The sequence below is a fragment of the Ammodytes marinus genome, assembly GCF_949987685.1.
Source record: "Ammodytes marinus genome assembly, chromosome: 21".
In the NCBI taxonomy this organism is placed as follows: domain Eukaryota; kingdom Metazoa; phylum Chordata; class Actinopteri; order Uranoscopiformes; family Ammodytidae; genus Ammodytes; species Ammodytes marinus.
In genome coordinates this window covers 6,642,353-6,661,270 of record NC_137225.1, presented here as the reverse complement: position 1 = coordinate 6,661,270, position 18,918 = coordinate 6,642,353, and the positions used below count along the sequence as shown (strand labels likewise).

Below are 18,918 nucleotides of genomic sequence, written 5' to 3'. Positions count from 1 at the left end.
TGATGTGTTTCCTTTAGTGCTTTAAAATCCAAATAAAATCTTTACAGGTCTGCTTCATAAACCAAGTGAGCCTCCACCAATGAAGACATTGCTTTTGCTAACAGTAGTGGTGAAAAGACTAAGGGTCACATCCACTAAGAATGGATTGTGTGCACTAATAGCACCATGAATTGCAGCAAAATAGCAATCTGCTCTGTTTTAGCACCGTATCCACTAAGTAATTTGCACTAAGTATATACCGGCATTAATACGCCCACAAAGTTTGTCAGCTGGGCGCAGTTTGCCCTTGTTTTGCGTTTACGTGAGTGAGCGGGCAGGCCCTCGTTTATCCACGCGGAGCTGCAGGAGAAGGGGTCGCGGATCCACATCATTAACTTGATGCGCTGTGGTATTAATCGCAGTATGAAGACATGCAGTGGGCAGTAATGGGTCGCACATTTCCACCTTTGCGCATCCTCTGTGGATAGGCCGCAATCCTTTAGTGGATGTGGCCCTTGCATAAGAGAGTACACATTCCCTCAAACTGCTTTGTGGGACTATTTTAGCATTGCAGTGCTTATATTTAAATTTGACGATGCAACATTACAAAATGTCATCCAACAATTGTCGCGACATTCCACTTCCAGACATTAACAAAAAATGGCAACCTCATGGTGGTGCTAGAGAAAATATCATGGGATCATAGTCTTTGGGATTTCTACTCTAGATACAAGAATGACTGTTCAAAAAATGATCTAGTAGATTTCAAGCTATTTCAGTGAAGAAGTGACAACATTAATCCGTTAGTGGTACTAGAGGAAAAGTCAGAGAATCAAGTCATAAGAATGTACCCAGTAGGGACCTTATACTGTATATATCTGTAACACATTTCACAGCAATCCATCCAGTAGTTGTCAAGCTATTTCACTCGGAACCACATGTCAACAAGGCAACCGTGCAAGAGGAAAAGTCACAGGCTCAAAAAAGACAGCCAGATTCCTGCCCTGGGGACAATGAATTTCTGGCACTCCATCCAATATTTATTTAGATATGTAAGCTTTGACCAAAGTCAGAAAGACTGAAATGACCATCCATTGAGTCTCGCAATTAGAGAGGATAAAAATGTAATGTGTGTATGACTTAATGGATGTGTAGTTAAAGATCTTATATTATGCTATTTTTCGGGTTCAGATTTTTATTACTACTAGAAACTTTTTGCATGGTGTGGTGTCCAAAAATCCCTTTTTATTTCTCACACTGGCATTGCTGTATAGCCTCTCTGCAAAGACATTCTGTTTAGAGCCTAACACAACTCACTTTAAGACCCTCCCTCCCCTCCCCCCGTAAGACTATATTAAGTACATTAAGTGAATTTATAGGACTACCACTCTGACATTAATCAGCATTTTAATGGCAGCTCATACAGGAATAATTAAGGGCAATTGGATAAATACTTTTATTGTGTCTTATGTAAATACATGTTATTATAATTGATTTGGAAAAGTTAAGCAGTACAAAGGATCAAATTCCATTCATGATGTGAACTCCATAGCAGCCACTTAAAGATGCTTTACGCATTGTGTCTCTTCCTTCACTGCAGGTGTCTCAGACAGAGCTATTTAATAGCTGAAGCCTTTGCACTACTGAATGGAGTTCTTATTATAGTCTGGTTCCTCTACAGACACAGACTGCCTGAGCCACTCCACGCCTATAAATCATAGCAGTGAGCATATGGGAGCTGGGATGGGGTAAATAGTGCTGTCGGTGATAACCTACCTCTGGCCCTTTAAAAAAAAAAAAAATGTTGTCATGAATGTTTTGTGAATGAGTGTGTGTTTGGCTTGGACTTTGTGGGTAAACATGTATATTATGTGCTGAGATACATACAAGTGTATGTCTGCAATGCTGGACTGGCTACAGGTGGACTAAGGCCACTGCCAGCGCTTCATAGAGCTCAATGTAATAAGGAAGCAGCGATTTTTTTGGCAGGGGTCGAGCCTCAGAGGATGCATGAGGTTTCATACTTTTCGCCAGTCTACAGCAGAGGGAAGGCTAGTAATGACAAGAACAAACCCAATATCCTGTTATATTATATGAGAGGTATGGCAGGGACAGAATGAGTGATTACTGGTTGTTTCTTGCTTCATATGTGACATAGGATCTCCCATATAACATAAAACTTGATCACTTAATAGGCCTAGCTGTGTGTGCAGTGCATGCTGAGCAAAAGTCTAGTCAGCTCCTTGAATTGAAAAGTTGCACAACTCATGAGAACAGTATGATGCGTGAATTCGACAGGTTGTTAATGTATTACAGGCACTAAAATGAGATGTTTTAATCGTGTAGTGTAGTTATTAAAACAAATACAATGCTTAACTACTTAGAACATGATTAGCTACAATTTAAGCTTATGTTAAGAAAGTGAGCTGAAAGCGGCTCCTGCACACTGGAGACAGGATTAGTTTTAGTGGAGCAATTAGTGGAATGGTTCTCCTGAGAGATGGGCAGGGCAGTAGTACTGTGACTGCCCAGCAGAGGGGGAGCAACCTTAATGAGGGCTCAACACAATAACATGAGTGTCAAGGACCTGGCTCAAGCTTGTTAATCTGCACTGCTTTTCACTTAAATTAAATTTATAGTAATAGAAACACCATTTTAAAGCTATGGAGAAAGGCTGCACTAATGGTGAATTCATATTACTGGTGAATATTCATTCATTTCATTGCAACTGTTAGGAAAATAATATCTGCAAAGTAAAAAATGTAATAGTAATAAGTTGATGAATATTATAAGAAGTACATTATGAATATGTTTACAACACACAAAGTAGAAAGTATTACCTGTTAACTAGTAACATCTTGTATATCATACAAAATATGTATATCTGTGAAAAGTCCTCAGTCCTGACTCGATAGCAAAGTTAATACTGTTTCCAGTCCAGTTTGCATAGAATACTGAAGGCCTCTATGCTGTACATATAACTATATGCTTGCAGAATACAGCCTATACATAGGTTTAAATATAAAGTATGATCAAATGTTAGCTTATATTGGATACGGACTGGAATATGTCAGGGGAATTATGTTATAACTTGTTTTCCATTTTCAGTGTGTTACAGGCATCTCCTACAATACGTGGTGTACACATACTCTCACAAACACACACATAAATTATAAACCTGTGCTTGTTAGACACTGACTTAAATCTGCATCCTGGATTCTGTGAGAGACCATGTAACCATTTTACAGTCACATATCGCCATTCGTACGTATATAAAAACAAACACTTGGGAACCTTAGGCAAATACCCCTACATACAGTAAATATCATTAAAACACAAAACAGAACATCCACATGTCGCTTTATGAAAGTGTTAAACTTCCTGGAGTACAGACGGCTGTCTATAGTGCAAGGGAAAGGGGGGGAAAAAAGATCTCCTCCTAAAATAAAACAGATATTTAACTTGGCTCATGGTTAGTTTCAGCGTCTGATGGTAATGATATTATAAAATGACTACTGGACAAACCCCATAAATAACTGTGCTATGTGGTTTCCAGACAGATAGAAAGCTAGGATATGTTGGTTACTGCAGCTCTGCATCTTGTTGAAGCAGGAACACACACACAACCCCTAAAGCTCACACCACAATCCTGCTGAAAAGTATAAAATATACAAACCAATGAGGTTTATTTTTTTTATTTTTTTTTCTATCGGAATTCGCCTCTTTCATATCATTTCCATCTTTCTTTTTTTACTTTCTGGAAAGTAATAGCAGCCTGCTTTTAGAGTGGGAATTTCCTTCTATTATATTCTATTTTGCTTAGCTAAAAATATCTACCTAGAGTTGAACTATACAGCAGTTTTTTCTATAAAGGATTTGCGCGGTTGCTCTGTGAACGATTGTATTTAGCACAAAGCCACAGAACACAGATCTGTTAGTAATAAATCCCATTCCATATACAACTATGTCACGTAGACTATCATTACACACTGAAAAGACATTAACTCATTTCATTTTCTTAAAGTTGAAGTTGCATCGACGATATTTCTAATGTTATATAGAAGGGGACAGGCTTGCAACATGCAACAAAACAGATTCCTGTCAAAATCAAGCGTACGCAGTCTGTTTTCATATAATGTGTCTGAATGATACTGTCCAGATGAATAGATAATAGGGACCACTGAGCGAGGTAGAGTAATCTCTCAAGTCAAGTGGTCGGAGGTATTCCCAGCCAGTCTGGGTCATTGGCGTTTCTGTCCTCTTTTCTTTTCCCTTCCATGTTTTGACACATTAATATTCACCATATGCCCTGTCAGACCTATCACAGGCGCGCAGCTTCATTTTTATGCTTCTGCGGTGTGGGCAAACAGCGTGTACAGCTGCTGCCGTCAGACAGCTCTTTCCCCCTGTGCCTTGGCTCACATGTGCAACCAAACAGGCCTGTGTCAGAAACCAGGAATCCAAAAGCCGAGCCAACCACTTCAAGAAGCATCTTTTCCTACAAAGCGCCGCTTAAAATGAGCGCGACCTATACTTTATTTCATCTGACATCCTTGTTTCTGCAGAGTGGCACTTTGATATGACAGGGACACAGAAGACGGGGTGATTATGTGATTTGACCATTTGTGATATCTGCTATCTGAAATTCTCCTGCACCTCCATAACTAAGTATCATTTCATTACAAACTGCAATTCTTAAAAGGTTTTTAAAAAGTTGAATCAGGACAACATAAACATTCTTGTACAGATGACAGGAAAATAGTATGGACTTCATTATTTTGTTGTCAGTTGTGGCTTGCCCCCACCTGTAGTAATGTAACTATATGTACAAATCACTATTTTGGGTTGCAATCCATCAGTAGAAGGAAGAGAGTTGTGCAGGGCAATGGTCCCATACCTTGAGGTACTTGACCAGTTTCTGGATCTGCCAGTATTCAGAAGGCAGATCTGTGCTATTCTCTGGACGGCGTTCTGGCTGCTCCTCCTCTTCCTCGCTCTCTGATGAACTCTCACTGAAAGCATCTGAAGTCCTACTGAACAGATAACAGTGCACTTCAGGCCACAGATACACTTTGAAGGTGTGGGATACAAATACAAATAGACAATAGAAAAGGGACGCAATATGATATCATGAAATCTCTTTTCCTGTCGTTTTTAAATGGAAAAACCGGTTGGTTATCCCACACAAGGAGACCTATTAAGGATTTTGAAATTCAAGTGTCAAGTTTGAACTTCCTCAGAATCTAAGCAGCAGGAAAATAAGGATTGTAATAATTCCATGGGAGGACTGGAGTCGTCATTATATGCAGAGCAAAGGCTCTTGCTATGCTATTGATGCAAACAAAAACACAGATGGCTTTTTAAAGTTCCTCGGGCCACTTGGATAACTGTATCATGAAAATTGGGCACTGTGGAGCAATGAAATGTGGTACATATTCAAATGGGGCCACTGGGAGACAGTTCTCATGTACATGCAAATAGCATTGGCAGGGGAGCGCATTATCAGAAGGAGGCAGCCGATATGAGGGAGCGTTTTCCATGAAGCGACGTGATAAACACTGAAACAAGACCTTCGTCGAGCTGCCAGACCTACACACTGTCCTGGGTAGTGTGAAGTCATGAATCTGATGGAGTGAATGCACCCTGGGCTCTTTATTGCCTCTACACACTAACTGATGAGCAGTTAAGAATGCTATCAGTGAACAGTGGCTAGCGTCAATTTATGATGCTAGCAGTCTGTGTACATTGGCAGAAGCGAGTATGGAGACAGCTGGGGAAGTAGAACTGCCAAGAGCCAGAGGAAGGAAAACCTTTTACATAGGCTCTTGTTCAGGACAATGGCTAATATATTTGCAGGTAATACTTTTCACTTCAAATTCCAACACTGGCAACACAGCATATACTGTAACTCTTCTTATCAGTGGCTACATTTTCTATATGTAGGTGTACGTTGCTCCACCTCCAGAGTAAGTAGCAGTCATTATAGATTGTGAGAAGTAATTCGACACTTACATTTTCTGGGAGGACAGGCGTCCAGGTAAAGAGGACACAGAGAATTCTTCTTTCATCTTGCTCTTGGCTCCTGATCCCAGCTTTTTCTTCTGTATTTCCCCAGCCTTCCCCCCTCCAGGGCTGATGCTGGGTTTCTTTTTGTCCTCTGCTTGACTATAATGATGTAAAATAAGAGTCATTATGCCGGCTTCTATTTTCAAAATGGTTATTTTTCTAACATAATCATTATTTAACAATTTTAGACGTGGGTTCAGCGGGCATTTCTCCTTTTTAAAGCAATTGAGATACTTTTATCTCCAGCCAGTTTCTCCTCAAATGGGTACAGTTATCACAAGGTACAGCTGCAACAGCTCAGCCCTTGCTACATCTATTTATCAATCAAAGACCATATGTGATAGATCTTGTTCCCAAGATTTTCTGTCTGTAATGGGGCAGAAAGGGGTTTCTACACCGTGAACATATTTATTAACTCAGACCATTGTGTGATCAGGAATATTTGCACTTATCCTAAATGTATAAACCGTATAATGATCTCTTTATAATGTGTGACTTCTGGCAGACACGCTGAGCACATGAGGCCAGAGCTTTGGCATGACTGTCATATAAAGCTCATCTCTTCAACAAGAGGGATCCCCGCCACGTACATTACGCGGTAGCCTCAAGATATTTCAGGACTCATCTTACGTGAGGAATAATCACATACCCATGTGGAGACAGGAGACCAAGATTCTTCCATCTATTCCGTACATATTTCTTCTCCACATGCTGGATCTTTTGTGTTGATGGAAGTTCTTCAACTGCAAAATCCTGTTGGTAAGTGGAAAAAGGCATAGACTGGATAGTGAGGAGAAAGACTTCTTTCAATTCGCACCAACATTCTAGTGGTGAGCTATACAATAAACTTGGTTTGTAAAACCATATGTATTACGGTTGTAAATTTCTCTGAACAACGGTTATTAGAGAGAAAAAAATATTTAATTCTGATGTTCACTTGTTCTTTTTGTGGAGCTGTGCGTCATATTTTCTTCCAACTATGACATGGTGCCCCTCTCTTCATTATTTGTGACACATCACATTTTAAAGCCTGACAAAGTGTTGGCCAAATCACTCCAAGAAGAGGGGTATAAATACTACAGAGGGGTGTCAGTGACACGACATGATATTCACATAAAAGCTCTTTCTCAACAATATTCAGACCTGCTTAACCAGTCAGTTTTTATTGAGGCATTGAACTAAATTAACACTTTCCCAAGAGTTCTGTTGATTGGCTGAACAATGTGAAAAACTTTATTGTGTCTGTACATTCCTCCACCTAAATCCCTGCAGCTTGGCACAGACAAAGTAACGCCTTTGTGTCACTGTTTTTCTTTTTCTTTTTCTATGTTTTGAAGGTCTTAATACCAAACTTTACGGCCTACATATGATTGCCAATAAGACACATATGGTTTGCAGGCAGGAGAGTTTTTAATCACAGACACCTGCACTGCAGAACTAACTCAGAAGACTGTCATTGTTTGTTAGGGGCTCGACATTTTAAAGGGCAGGGAAAAAGAATTAAGATGTATTCCTATGGCTTGTGTTCACGCAAGGTGGAGCCAAGCATGCCCAAACACTTTTCCAGGAACTTGTTTTTCATAAAACACAAAGTGACCTGCTATTGGAAACATACAAGTCAATTCACCCAACCACAGAGCCACAGTCTGACTTTATTAGGCTAACCAACTTTCTTTAATTCTATTATATGTAAAATGGACAAAGGCCATGGGCTGACACAGAATGGAACACTCCAAATTCCTTGACATGCCACAGTAAAAGTCATATTACAACTGCCTTTCTGCACCCCAATGCACTACAGGCCTGGAGACAAATGCTGTGTTAAACAAGACTGACGCCTGCAGTTTTCTTTATAGCAGGTGACATTCAATCATTAGAACTTTTCTTATTTCTTCATTTGTATTTTTTCCAAGCATCTGACTGCTAAAATTAAACTACTTGCATGTGTTTGGGGGAGACTTGTTTCTAATTACGTGATCCATACTGATGGAAAATCAGCAGGGCAGCAAATCTGAAGCCACTGGCCATAAAACATCTGTCACTTGGAAGATTCAAGAAGTCTCTACTGACTGGTTGTGACAGTGAGACTCTCCATATTAATTTCAGGATGTGAATAACAAAAAAACAAATCTACAACCCTGGGAGTTTTTGCGATTCGCCGAGCGTCTTGTGCATGCAAACACACAGCATGTCCAATTTCCAATCACGCTGTGATGTCAAAACGAATCCACAACAGTGAACAGAGAAGGCGAGTCTGCTTCCTCCATGCGTTGCAGCCTTCATCTCTTTGGCAGCCTCTGCTCATTTGATTGAGGCTGTCCAATCTAATACAACTGTTAAGAAAGGACCTGCTTCCTCACATTGGAAAGCAGTAGATATGTTTTCAGATTAGGTGTTGTTATCTTTGGCTATCGCCCTTCCAAGTTGAGGCTCTCTGCACTGCAATCAGCGAACTGAGCTGGAGCTACGCAAGATTGTGTTTCTGACAGACGCTCCCTCAAATTAATACTGGAACGGTTCATGTCCACAGGAATGACAGCAATTACTTAATATCTAAGACATAGGATGCATATTGCAACATTTGATTGCGGTCGTCAGCAATCAATCAATCAAATAAACGAATTTCTAAGCAATGCATTTTTAAGTTGACCCCCTCATATGAAGGAGATTAGTACGGCTAGAGGCACAGAGAAAATATTCAGCACTGAGAGTGAAACTGAAGTTACAAGACATATGTACTAGGAACATATCAAAGGAGTTGAAGAATCCAAAAGAAAATACCTTGACAATGATTTGTGTCTACTTAAACTAGTTCACAGCCATTTTATACTGCAGCTGTCCATCATTTCTAGAACATTCAGACTCGAGGCATCACACTCTACACTGGACTCATAAAACATAAAAGCCTGAATGTCTTTTTTTTAACATGGTTTCAGCCTGGCACCACTCATTGGTTTATTAAAGTGTTCACTAACCCTATTCCAGCTTTCTTCAGCACCATTGGATCCATCACCTACTGTAAAGAGGTTGCATCTTCAAAGATAACTACTGTTTACACTATATACTGTAGTCTTCAGTATTACAAGATATCCAAAATCACTCCCTGTCTTGGAAGAGAGACAAGATGCTGGTTAAGCTAATAACAAATGTGAGCATCTTTCAGCGACCTATAGGAATGTTAAACAGTGACTGTACCAATACATCCTAGTATGGGAAACCCTTTCTATCCTATTGCACTTTTAATTATGTCTTTGAGGGCAAGATTTGCACTGCCTGGGTAAATTATATTGTTTTGAACCATTTTTATACTTTATTTTGCAGGAAACCATTTTTTCGTTCTTATAGTAAACAGAACTTATGTGCAATTGAGCTCTGATGTGTCTGTGATGATGCCACATTTTCCAACAAACATCAGTGTGAATAGAAGAGAGATCATATTTTGAAATTATTAACAGATTTTTGGGTGCAGCTGGAATCTATTATTGAGGCAATTTGTTATGTCGTCAAATTACTGAAGCAGGAAATAGCACTACTGAATAAATCACGCATATTTCAATGTCTGGAAATGAGCATCTGTGGGCCTGTGAGTGTGTCTGTGTTGAGGGGGGGATGTTGGGTGCTGATGGTGCTTGCGCTGTATTGATGTCGGAACATGGAGGAGGTCGCTTCAGAAATGTTTTCAGCACAGTGACAACCAGACACTAGCTCACTAGCGTGGAACAGCGCAGACACTGATTACACAATCCGTACTCTGTTTACGAATATGAGTCACATACAGCACCAGGGATCCAATCAGAGGTTTAGAGAGAAGGACCTTGTTCACGGGACAAAGAGGCATTTAAACACCCACACATCTTTGCCTCGAGAGCTAAAATGCAAGGCTAGAAAAAGGAGGTCTTAATGTGTTGACGATAATTGCATCTGCCTGTATTCCACTGTACCTGTTCATTTAGGTTCTCAGCGAAATGTGGAGATATGCTCTTAAGAAGTGTGACCAGGTCTTTGTGTATATCACTTGTTCGCTCATAGCCACTCTCCTCCTGCTCCTGGTTTATGCCCTGTGAAAACACATTGAAAAACAACTTAATTAGATGGTGAAATCCTTAAATTATTTGCAGGAATGTTGTTTTTAAACTGTCGATATACATATTATGTACGTGTACTGTTATTCATAGAATTCATGTCGAAAACGATTAGGAAATGACCTCATTCTGCTTTATTCACATTTACATAACATCCCAACTTTTTCGGAATCGGGGTTATATTTTGCAAGCATTTTCTACAGTGTTACACTTTTTAGTGTATATTTATCAAAATAATTCAGCATAACTATTTTTCTCGAGTAACACATACTTATATAGTTCAGAGACTTTTAACAATATTAGAAAACATTTGTAACATACATTTTGATAATTGCTTTGTTGGGGTCTGCAACTTCTTTAACATTATTGGAGTGCAGTGATCTTTTCTTGATGACAGCACATGCCCAGTGTCTGTACCGTAAGTAAAGATGTTGGATACTTTCTAACTGTTCTCTACATGTTATGAATGGGTGTGGTTATTGAAGACCACTGTACTTTGTTTAAATACGCAGCTCCTTCCAGCTGGAACAATGTACAAAGGGATTCAAGACTGTCAGACGTGATTACTTTTGGTGAAGTTTTGAATTATCTTGAAATGAACATTCTGGGCCAATGCCTTTGTATTGATTGTAATGTTTTTAACTTTTTTTGGTAGCTTTGGCAACTCATAATTGTTGTGATGCATATTGCATTTACTCTTTGTATTATGACAGTTGTTTTATGTTTTAGTCTATTTATGTTGTTTGATTTATTGCTGTGACACTGTTATTATACCATTTAGGCAAGGTTCAAATTGATCCTTTACCTGGTTAAACAAAGGAAACATGCTAAATGTAATCACTCATAAGACCTGTCAATCAAATAGAGAATGTGTACTGTAAATTGTGTTTTGATTTGTGTTTTAAAACTTCTCTTTCTTAGAGAGATTAAGCTTGTCATTCATAAACTGTAGGATAATTGCACTGAATAAGTACTGAATATTTTCGTCTAACTGCAGTTGTGTGCCTCCTTCAGTCATGTATTTAACTGAGTAAACGGTCTAGGGGACAGCTGTAGTAGTGACATGCCCAATGTTGTCCCTGCTTTTCCTGGAACAAATGCTAGAATATATTATGACAGATTTTGTAATAATTGTTGGGGAGGAGGATACACACAGTAACTACATGTTATGTTCTACCTCTTACACTCGTGATTTATGATTGAAGAACAGTCTTAAGGCACTCGGAGTAAATCTTATTTTAAATCACTGGCGCACCACATACCGAACATACAAAGGTGAACATTTTCTCACACAGAAAAAGAAAACAATACTACTTTGACTACTGCTGCTGCTGCTGATGCAGTGCAAAGTGCTTTATCTTCCTATCCTTACCCCATTGAGAAAAACTCCATCAGTACCGCAGGTGATGTTGAGGGCCTCAGTGTCATAAGGCTCAATAACAAGGTAACACATCTCACCAAGCACCTGTCTCCACGGAGGGGCGCGGCAGCCATTTAAAAATACATAACCTAAAAATAAAAAAGCAAAAAGTTGTCAGCTGCAAAAGTCTTGAAGCAAACTTTATTTCATCTAGTGCAGCCTGAAATACAATCAAAAATATGTTTGCCTCGACAGGAAGAAAGGAAACGGGGGGAAAACAGTGGTACAAAGCAAAACATTATCCCAAATGTCTGAGCTGTTGACATTAACAGCACAGGTCTGCGGCAGGACGCCAGATTACAGCTATAGTTTTATTTGCAATATTAAGCCAAAAAATCAAAACCACAATCATATTTTGAAGGCTGGATGGAAGAGTATTTTCTAAGGTGTCAATGAAACTTGACAAAAGGGGACATGGACTGTTTTTACCACTTGGTGTGCACATATTGCAGCTGAACGCTTTATTAGGGTATGATAAATAGACTGCAATGGAGGGGAAAAAACATGTCGATGACTAACGACTCGGTAAACTAGAATGTGACAGACAAAATGACTTCCAGGTCGTTTGTGGAAGCAGAACACAGACTCTTTATGCTCTGGATAATCCAGCATTAGTGTTAATAGGGATTGCTTTCCTTGAGACCCCATTGCAACGTGGAGATGATTCAAACCTGATGTGTACTGAAGCGACTTCAACAGCCTCTTTTCTCCTTCACTGCAAAAGCGTTTCAACAACTCCACTTCAGTCTGCACCGCGGCCGGGTCCAGTCCGACTGTTCTGTGATGAAAATGTAGAAAAAAAAATCAAAACAAACATTCAAATCATCTTAGTCATTCAGGACTGATTATTCTAAACCCACTGCCTATTCCAATCAAAAACCAGCACATGTCACACTAAGAACTGGCCAGGTCAGAATGAAAGAGGATAGCCGTGAAGGATGGATGGATAATCAGATTGAAGAGGTGAAGATAGAAGAAGCACGTACTCGGATATTTCTTGGAGGCACTTGCTGAGGAGCTGGTTATCCATATTTTGGAGCAACAGGAACAGCTTGACCTGGGCCTCAGAGTCCTGGTCTAGCGCATCAGTATGGCTGCCTTCTTTCTCCAGGATGCTGACAACGCTGGCTCCAAGAATCTTAACCACAGGCTCTCTATTTTCTGTACAATAAAAGAGGTTGGCCTTCGTGAATGTTCAGATTCAGAAGATGATTCGGACGTTTGTGAAAATGTGAGGTGGGTTCATTTTGAACTAGCACTACAGCAGGCCTCAAATGTGCTGTATTTCTTCCCTTCGCATTTCATTTCTCAAACTTAGCCAACCTTCCCTCTGAATAAAATTAATTTACCAGCCATATTCCTCATGTATTCTTCTTTCAGACGAATACACATTACCTTATCTTTTTTTTGGCAGCGGCCCTAAAGTGACTACACGTCTGTAAAGAATTACCGATGGCAGCGTAATTGGATGGTTGAAGAGAATAACTAGGAGGACAAACAAATTAAGTCTGTGGGTTATGGAGTTATGCTGGTGGCTGGACTACTTAGGATGCAAGGAAGATTCAAATCTCAACCTGTGGTCATCATGCTTACCTTGGAGACATGCTCGAACCTCCTCCTGCTTATTGTCTGCCAGATGAAGCAGTTTAGAGAGCTGGCTGAAGTTGCGTACACAAACAATAGGAGGGGAGAGCTGCAACAATGGCTGCCCGTCACTGTCTTTCTCGTGGGACTGTGCATCTGAGTCACTGAGGAGAAAAGAAAACAGACAGACACACAATTTAATAATTCAGTTGTGTTCCTATTATGAAACACTTGGCAGTGGATTATACATGCCAAAACGCTTATGCAAGATCAGTCTGCATTTTTTGTTTTTGTACGTCTATGCTTCCCAGCATCGCGATACAAAGCTAACCACATACTGAAAGAAAAGTCCAGAATATCTGATGAAATAAAATGGAATGTGCGCAGTCCTACTAAAGCTGAAAAACAAATTAATTATAGCCCACTGCTTTGAGTATAGCCAAGGTAAAATACATTTTGGCACCATGGTGACAGCATATCCTGCACAGACACGTAATATCGAAAGCACAGTGGCCAGCCAGCTGCCTCATGATTAGACTAACCTGATGTCATAGTCTGTTTTGAAATCAGATGCCACTAGAGTGGTACTCCACTGGAGCGGCTCCTCAAACACATGCTCTGCCTCCTGTGGGTGCTGGGAGCTGAACTGCTCCACAAAGCGCAGGATTCCGTTCAACAAGGACTCATTCATCGGAGTGGACTCCAGTTGGCCAGTACCAGAGCTGTCCCAGGTCCACTCGGCTGCCCTGCTCAGTGATACCCCCATTGCACTGGCTGGAATGTTCTGAAATTAAAAGTTAAAAAACAGATCAAAAGTGTGTGGCCCCTTTAAGGGTTGAGCAGGATGCTCAACAATTTCAGGCCCCAGGTCTCATGTGGAAATAACAGGAAAATGCCAAGAGAGACATATATTTCAGAGCTGAAACAATTAGTCAATTAATTGATTTGCCTAATAGTGAGGAATCACCAGCAACTATAGATTGAGTGTACTTTCTAAGAATGAATGCCAAACATGAGTCCTAGGTGCAGCTTCTCCAAAATGAGGATTACCTATTTGTCTTTTTGGAATGTATATATATATATATATATATATATATATATATATATATATATATATATATATATATATATATATATATATATATGTAAACAAGACTATACACTATGTCACTATTCTAATTTCGAAAATAGCTTTTTGAATAGTTGATAATGAATATTTTAATTGAACCAGCAAAGCTTAAATACACCAACTAAAATATATTGGCCTTAACTGACAATGGCATGACAAAAACTCTAAAAATAAAATAAAATAAAGTTATTTATTCTTCTTTGTTTTGCGTATTCTTTTGTCACACAACATACGGTACTAGAGACTACTAATTTTCTAAATAAAATTTAAGCACGCTTTAATACCTGGATATATATAACCCTGCATTTAGAGCTTTAATATAAAATAAAAGGCTTACTTTTAAGGTGCTAAATAATGTGTAGGAATTTACAGCGTTTTATTTACGCGTATTTAATATTTTCCAGTTAAACATTTTCAATATTCGCACACATACTTTCTGTTGTCTTGTTACTCATCCAGTTTCCTGCACGTTCATTTTGAAGGGTAAGGCACACACAACACTGACTGGCGTTAACTTTGCTAACGTTTACGTTTTAGCCAAGCTTACATAGGTCCCGTTTGTAGCTAACGTTAGCTTTACTACAATCATTTTAAGCTTTACTCCGTCAATAAACCCACGGTACGTGCTTCTGTCAGCTTTTTTTCCGTCTACATTTGGATTTAAAAGCAAACTTACCGTGTATTTCAAGTTTATTTTCTACTGCAAAACTTTTATCGACAGTTGGCTATCAACGGTATCCATGGAAACCACACACTGCCTCTCCAAGCCACATCCGCACCCTTTGGGTTGCTAGGAAACAGCCAAACACAACGGAACCCTAGTTGGGTCAAAACTAGCAAACCCCAAACTGTAAATGATAAAAATTAAATCACTCTGAGAGCCACAGAGGGGTAATAATATACAGGGGGATAATCTAACAGGACCACAGTGCAATATAATGTAATGCAACACAGCAGCTCTGCCAGTAGCCTAATATAGGCTACTGCTCGGGAGGCTATAGGCTACTTTGTTTGGAAATGAGCATAATTAAGTCAAATATTTTCTTTGCCAAATGCTCAGTGCAGGGCTGAAAAGGCAAGTGGGCAATAAAGGAAAGTCAAAGCTAGAAGAAATATATAAATATGTGTACACTTACCCCAATTGCAGTCCACCTGCAAGGTCTAAACTTGCTTGGATATGCAGATATGTGTCGTGACTCGTGACTTGCGAGGCTCTAAAATATCAAGGCAATGTTGTCATAATAATAAAACCCTTGTATGCTTTCCCCTTAGAGTGTCCACATAACCGCATATTTGAGAGCATATTTCCTCTCTCCCTACTGGTTTGGCACTGTCCTGCAGACAAACATTGGCCAGGGAAAACAGTCTATTTGGGAAGGACACTCTCTGTTTGGACATAGTAAGTTCACATATAGGCTAACTCAGTTTAAAGTTAATAATCCAATCAACTCAGGTATGTTAAGCCTTTTATCTTGGCATGGAGATAGAAAGGTAAATAACATTTGTTAAATAGGAAAGGCCAAGCATTCCACTGTTGCTTAGGTGTACATGCAATACCTCTGGTTCTAGTTCACGGGGTAGGCCTACATACATTTTTACCCAATAGGCATCAGTTCAAAGTGAATGAGGACAGCCACATTGACATATAATGGGAATGTGTGATTACGACATCATAGGACATCAAGCTGTTTTAATTGTACATATAGTTGAGCCACACTTGCTAAAAAGTGATATGAGACAGCCAAGAAAAATATGTTTTCAGGCCCCACAGTGTGGAAGGCTACTTGTCATCATCATCATCATCATCTTCAACCGCTTATCCGTAATGGGGTCGCGGGGGCAGCAGCTTGAGCAGGGAACCCCCAGTGTGGAAGGCTACTTGTATGATTTCAAACTATAGGCTACTAAACGCATGATTCATACATGGGGTTCAAACGTGTTTTTATTCAATGTGATCAAATCTCTACGATTTAGTGTCCTCATTGTGTGGCAGCTGCCCACCCATGCTGTCCTTAGGGGCTGTCTGAGAGTATAGGAGTATCTCATGGCCAATGGTATACTTGCGTTGTGTATGGCACACCATCTGCCAGCAGTGCCAATGGCCCAGAGACGTTATCCCTTTCAGCCTGGCGCGCATGGCAGCGCAGCAGGTGGAACAACTTTGTCTCCGTAACCGTTAGGGTAAAGTTGGAGCTGTAAGTCTGCATGTAAATCAATCACGGACCATCCCCAGGAGGATGGGGAAGCAGTAGCTCATCTCTAGTATGGAGAGAGATCATTCTGGATGTTGTTGTTGTTAGAAGAGTGGATTTATGGGTCTTACCTCCCCCAAGCCAGGTATTTTATTTGGAACAAGGGGAACACTGTCTAAATTAAGAAGCATTGAGAATGTTGTGATGGAGCCATGGAGCTCAGACAAACCGGTATGTGAACTCGGACGGGGCTGACGTAAAGTGTGTGTGTGTGTGTGTGTGTGTGTGTGTGTGTGTGTGTCTGTGTGTGTGTGTGTGTGTGTGTGTGTGTGTGTGTGTGTGTGTGTGTGTGTGTGTGTGTGTGTGTGTGTGTGTGTGTGTGTGTGTGTGTGTGTGTGTGTGTGTGTGTGTGCCTGACTGTGGAGCAGTGAGGAGAAAGAAAACAAAATGAAGAAGGATGGAAGAGTGAAATAAAAATAAAAAGGAAGAAAAGCAGGATACAGAAGGTCTTAAAACATCTAAACCCAGGGTCTCATTAGTGAGCCTAATTGGTGTTTGTTAAGAGGCCTTAAATGAGACCCCTCTCCCCCAACCCCGGCCTGGGTCTTTTACAAAGTAAAACAAATACACTGCGAGCACAGAAGCACCTGCTGGCTCGTTTAGATGTTATCTGACATAAGAACTTAATACAGAATAATAAACACAACGTACTCCCCATGATGTTGCTCCAATGCTTGAGTTCAATTGCTGATTGAAACCCACTGATGACACTCAGGCAGAAATGAAAAGGTACAACAGTGGCCCGGGCCTCTTTTACACATGGGCATCATGATTACATCCGTTCATAGAGTGTTCCACCTCCACAGCAGCCCTCCATTAACACTCAGTTCAAACGGTTTACACAAAATCCAGTGCGTGTGTTACAAGAGTGATGAGGAGGACGAGGTGCACCAACTGTTGGTTCCTGTTCCTGGTTTTTGAAGGGAGCCAGAGAGCGTATCTCCATGTAGTTCATTTGCCCCATTCTTTCAGTCGCATGGGTTCACATCCTCCAAAGAGCTCTGATGTTTTTTACAGGCTTTGTGTCCAGATCAGCTATGGCTGTGCCGCTAAAGCTGGGAAGGAAAAGGGGTGAAACATTGTCATTTTAAAGGTGGAGAACGCTTGTTGTCAAAATTACTTTTTGTTTAGAATCAGTGAATATTTCCTCACAATCCACTACCATGGTGTTAATACACAGCCTTAGCTCTGTAAACGGTTGTGTAAACAAGGGGTATGTCAACAAAGGGACCCACCGCAGCTAGCAACATGCACATTTACAGAGCCTACTGTATGATGTGTATTAACACACAGTACGGACAGGAAGCGGATCGTGAGTAGATATTCACCGATTGACAAAAAGTCATTTTGACAACAAGCGTTCTACAGAATCACTGACCCAGCATTTAATGAGAACCTGTGTGATGTGTCGCACTGATCCATTCTTAAAACAGTAAAAGGGAATCCTAACAAAAGGCATGGGACCACATCCCCCTGGTTAACATCAACATAAGGGCAAACTCATAATGGGAAATTACTACAATGGTTTGTCTATACTTTGCGGTTTTCATTGGTTGGATAGGCCTACATTATGTTCACTCCATGAAAATTAATCAAAATGTTCTAAATGAGTCTCAGCAAACAAAACCTGATACTGTTGAGAATATTCTTTAGGAACAGTTTCATTGCTTGAGCTCCTTACGGACATGAACATGCAATTGTGGGTTTGAAATACTGTGTACACTGTGTATTTCAAGTGGCTATCACTTAGTGCCAGTGCTTTCCTTGGAGTGGATGGACGGCTGTCCAATATAGAAGTTACACATGATTTACGGCCTAGAGGGAAACAGATGACACAGTCTACATATACACGGCTTAAAACACTTTCTGTTGGTTTTGGTTGCAGTTCCACAAGGCAACACTTGGCTTGACACTTTACAAGGCACTCTTTTGTATTTCCAGAAAAGCTGAATGGGCAATATGTAACCACAAAACATATCTTAGATACAATTATATCATCATAACCTTGCATTTTCCCAGCCCCTCTGACTGCCAAAATGTAAGAAAAATATGAAGCAATGTTGACAAGATGAACTACAAGAGAAGATGTAACCCTTGGGTGCCCTTTACTGTACATTTGTTACCCTAGCGGACAAAAATGCCCCCTCCCTATAAACTGCCATAAAAACATTCCTACTTTTTTATTTAAATTTTTTACAAACCTTTTATCCCACTTGAGCTCTCTACATAAATATCAAATATTCATTAATTTTCAAGTCCTAAGGGTAACGAGTGTAACAAAAAAGTGTCCTGCCTTTATTATACATTAGCACAGCAAAAGTTATACACAAAACAAAGCATAAAAAAAGCTAAAATGGACTCAAACGTCCCCAGGAGCACAATGTATTACGGGAAATTATTTTGTTA

At 40.0% G+C, this 18,918-nt stretch overlaps 1 protein-coding gene across 1 annotated transcript in view; it reads right to left on the bottom strand.

Annotated features, from left to right (window-relative positions):
• Nucleotides 1-13,897, bottom strand: part of odad2 (outer dynein arm docking complex subunit 2) — a gene marked incomplete at both ends in the record, with an annotated part of 37,347 nt that extends 23,450 nt beyond the window's left edge. The window contains 9 exons of the mRNA XM_080050582.1: nt 4,877-5,009; nt 5,992-6,144; nt 6,695-6,798; nt 9,987-10,103; nt 11,500-11,636; nt 12,219-12,325; nt 12,534-12,708; nt 13,141-13,295; nt 13,674-13,897. Of these exons, the coding sequence (XP_079906708.1) occupies nt 4,877-5,009; nt 5,992-6,144; nt 6,695-6,798; nt 9,987-10,103; nt 11,500-11,636; nt 12,219-12,325; nt 12,534-12,708; nt 13,141-13,295; nt 13,674-13,897 (1,305 nt within the window). The remainder of the gene's footprint in view (nt 1-4,876; nt 5,010-5,991; nt 6,145-6,694; nt 6,799-9,986; nt 10,104-11,499; nt 11,637-12,218; nt 12,326-12,533; nt 12,709-13,140; nt 13,296-13,673) is intronic.
• Nucleotides 13,898-18,918: the final 5,021 nt, after the last annotated feature.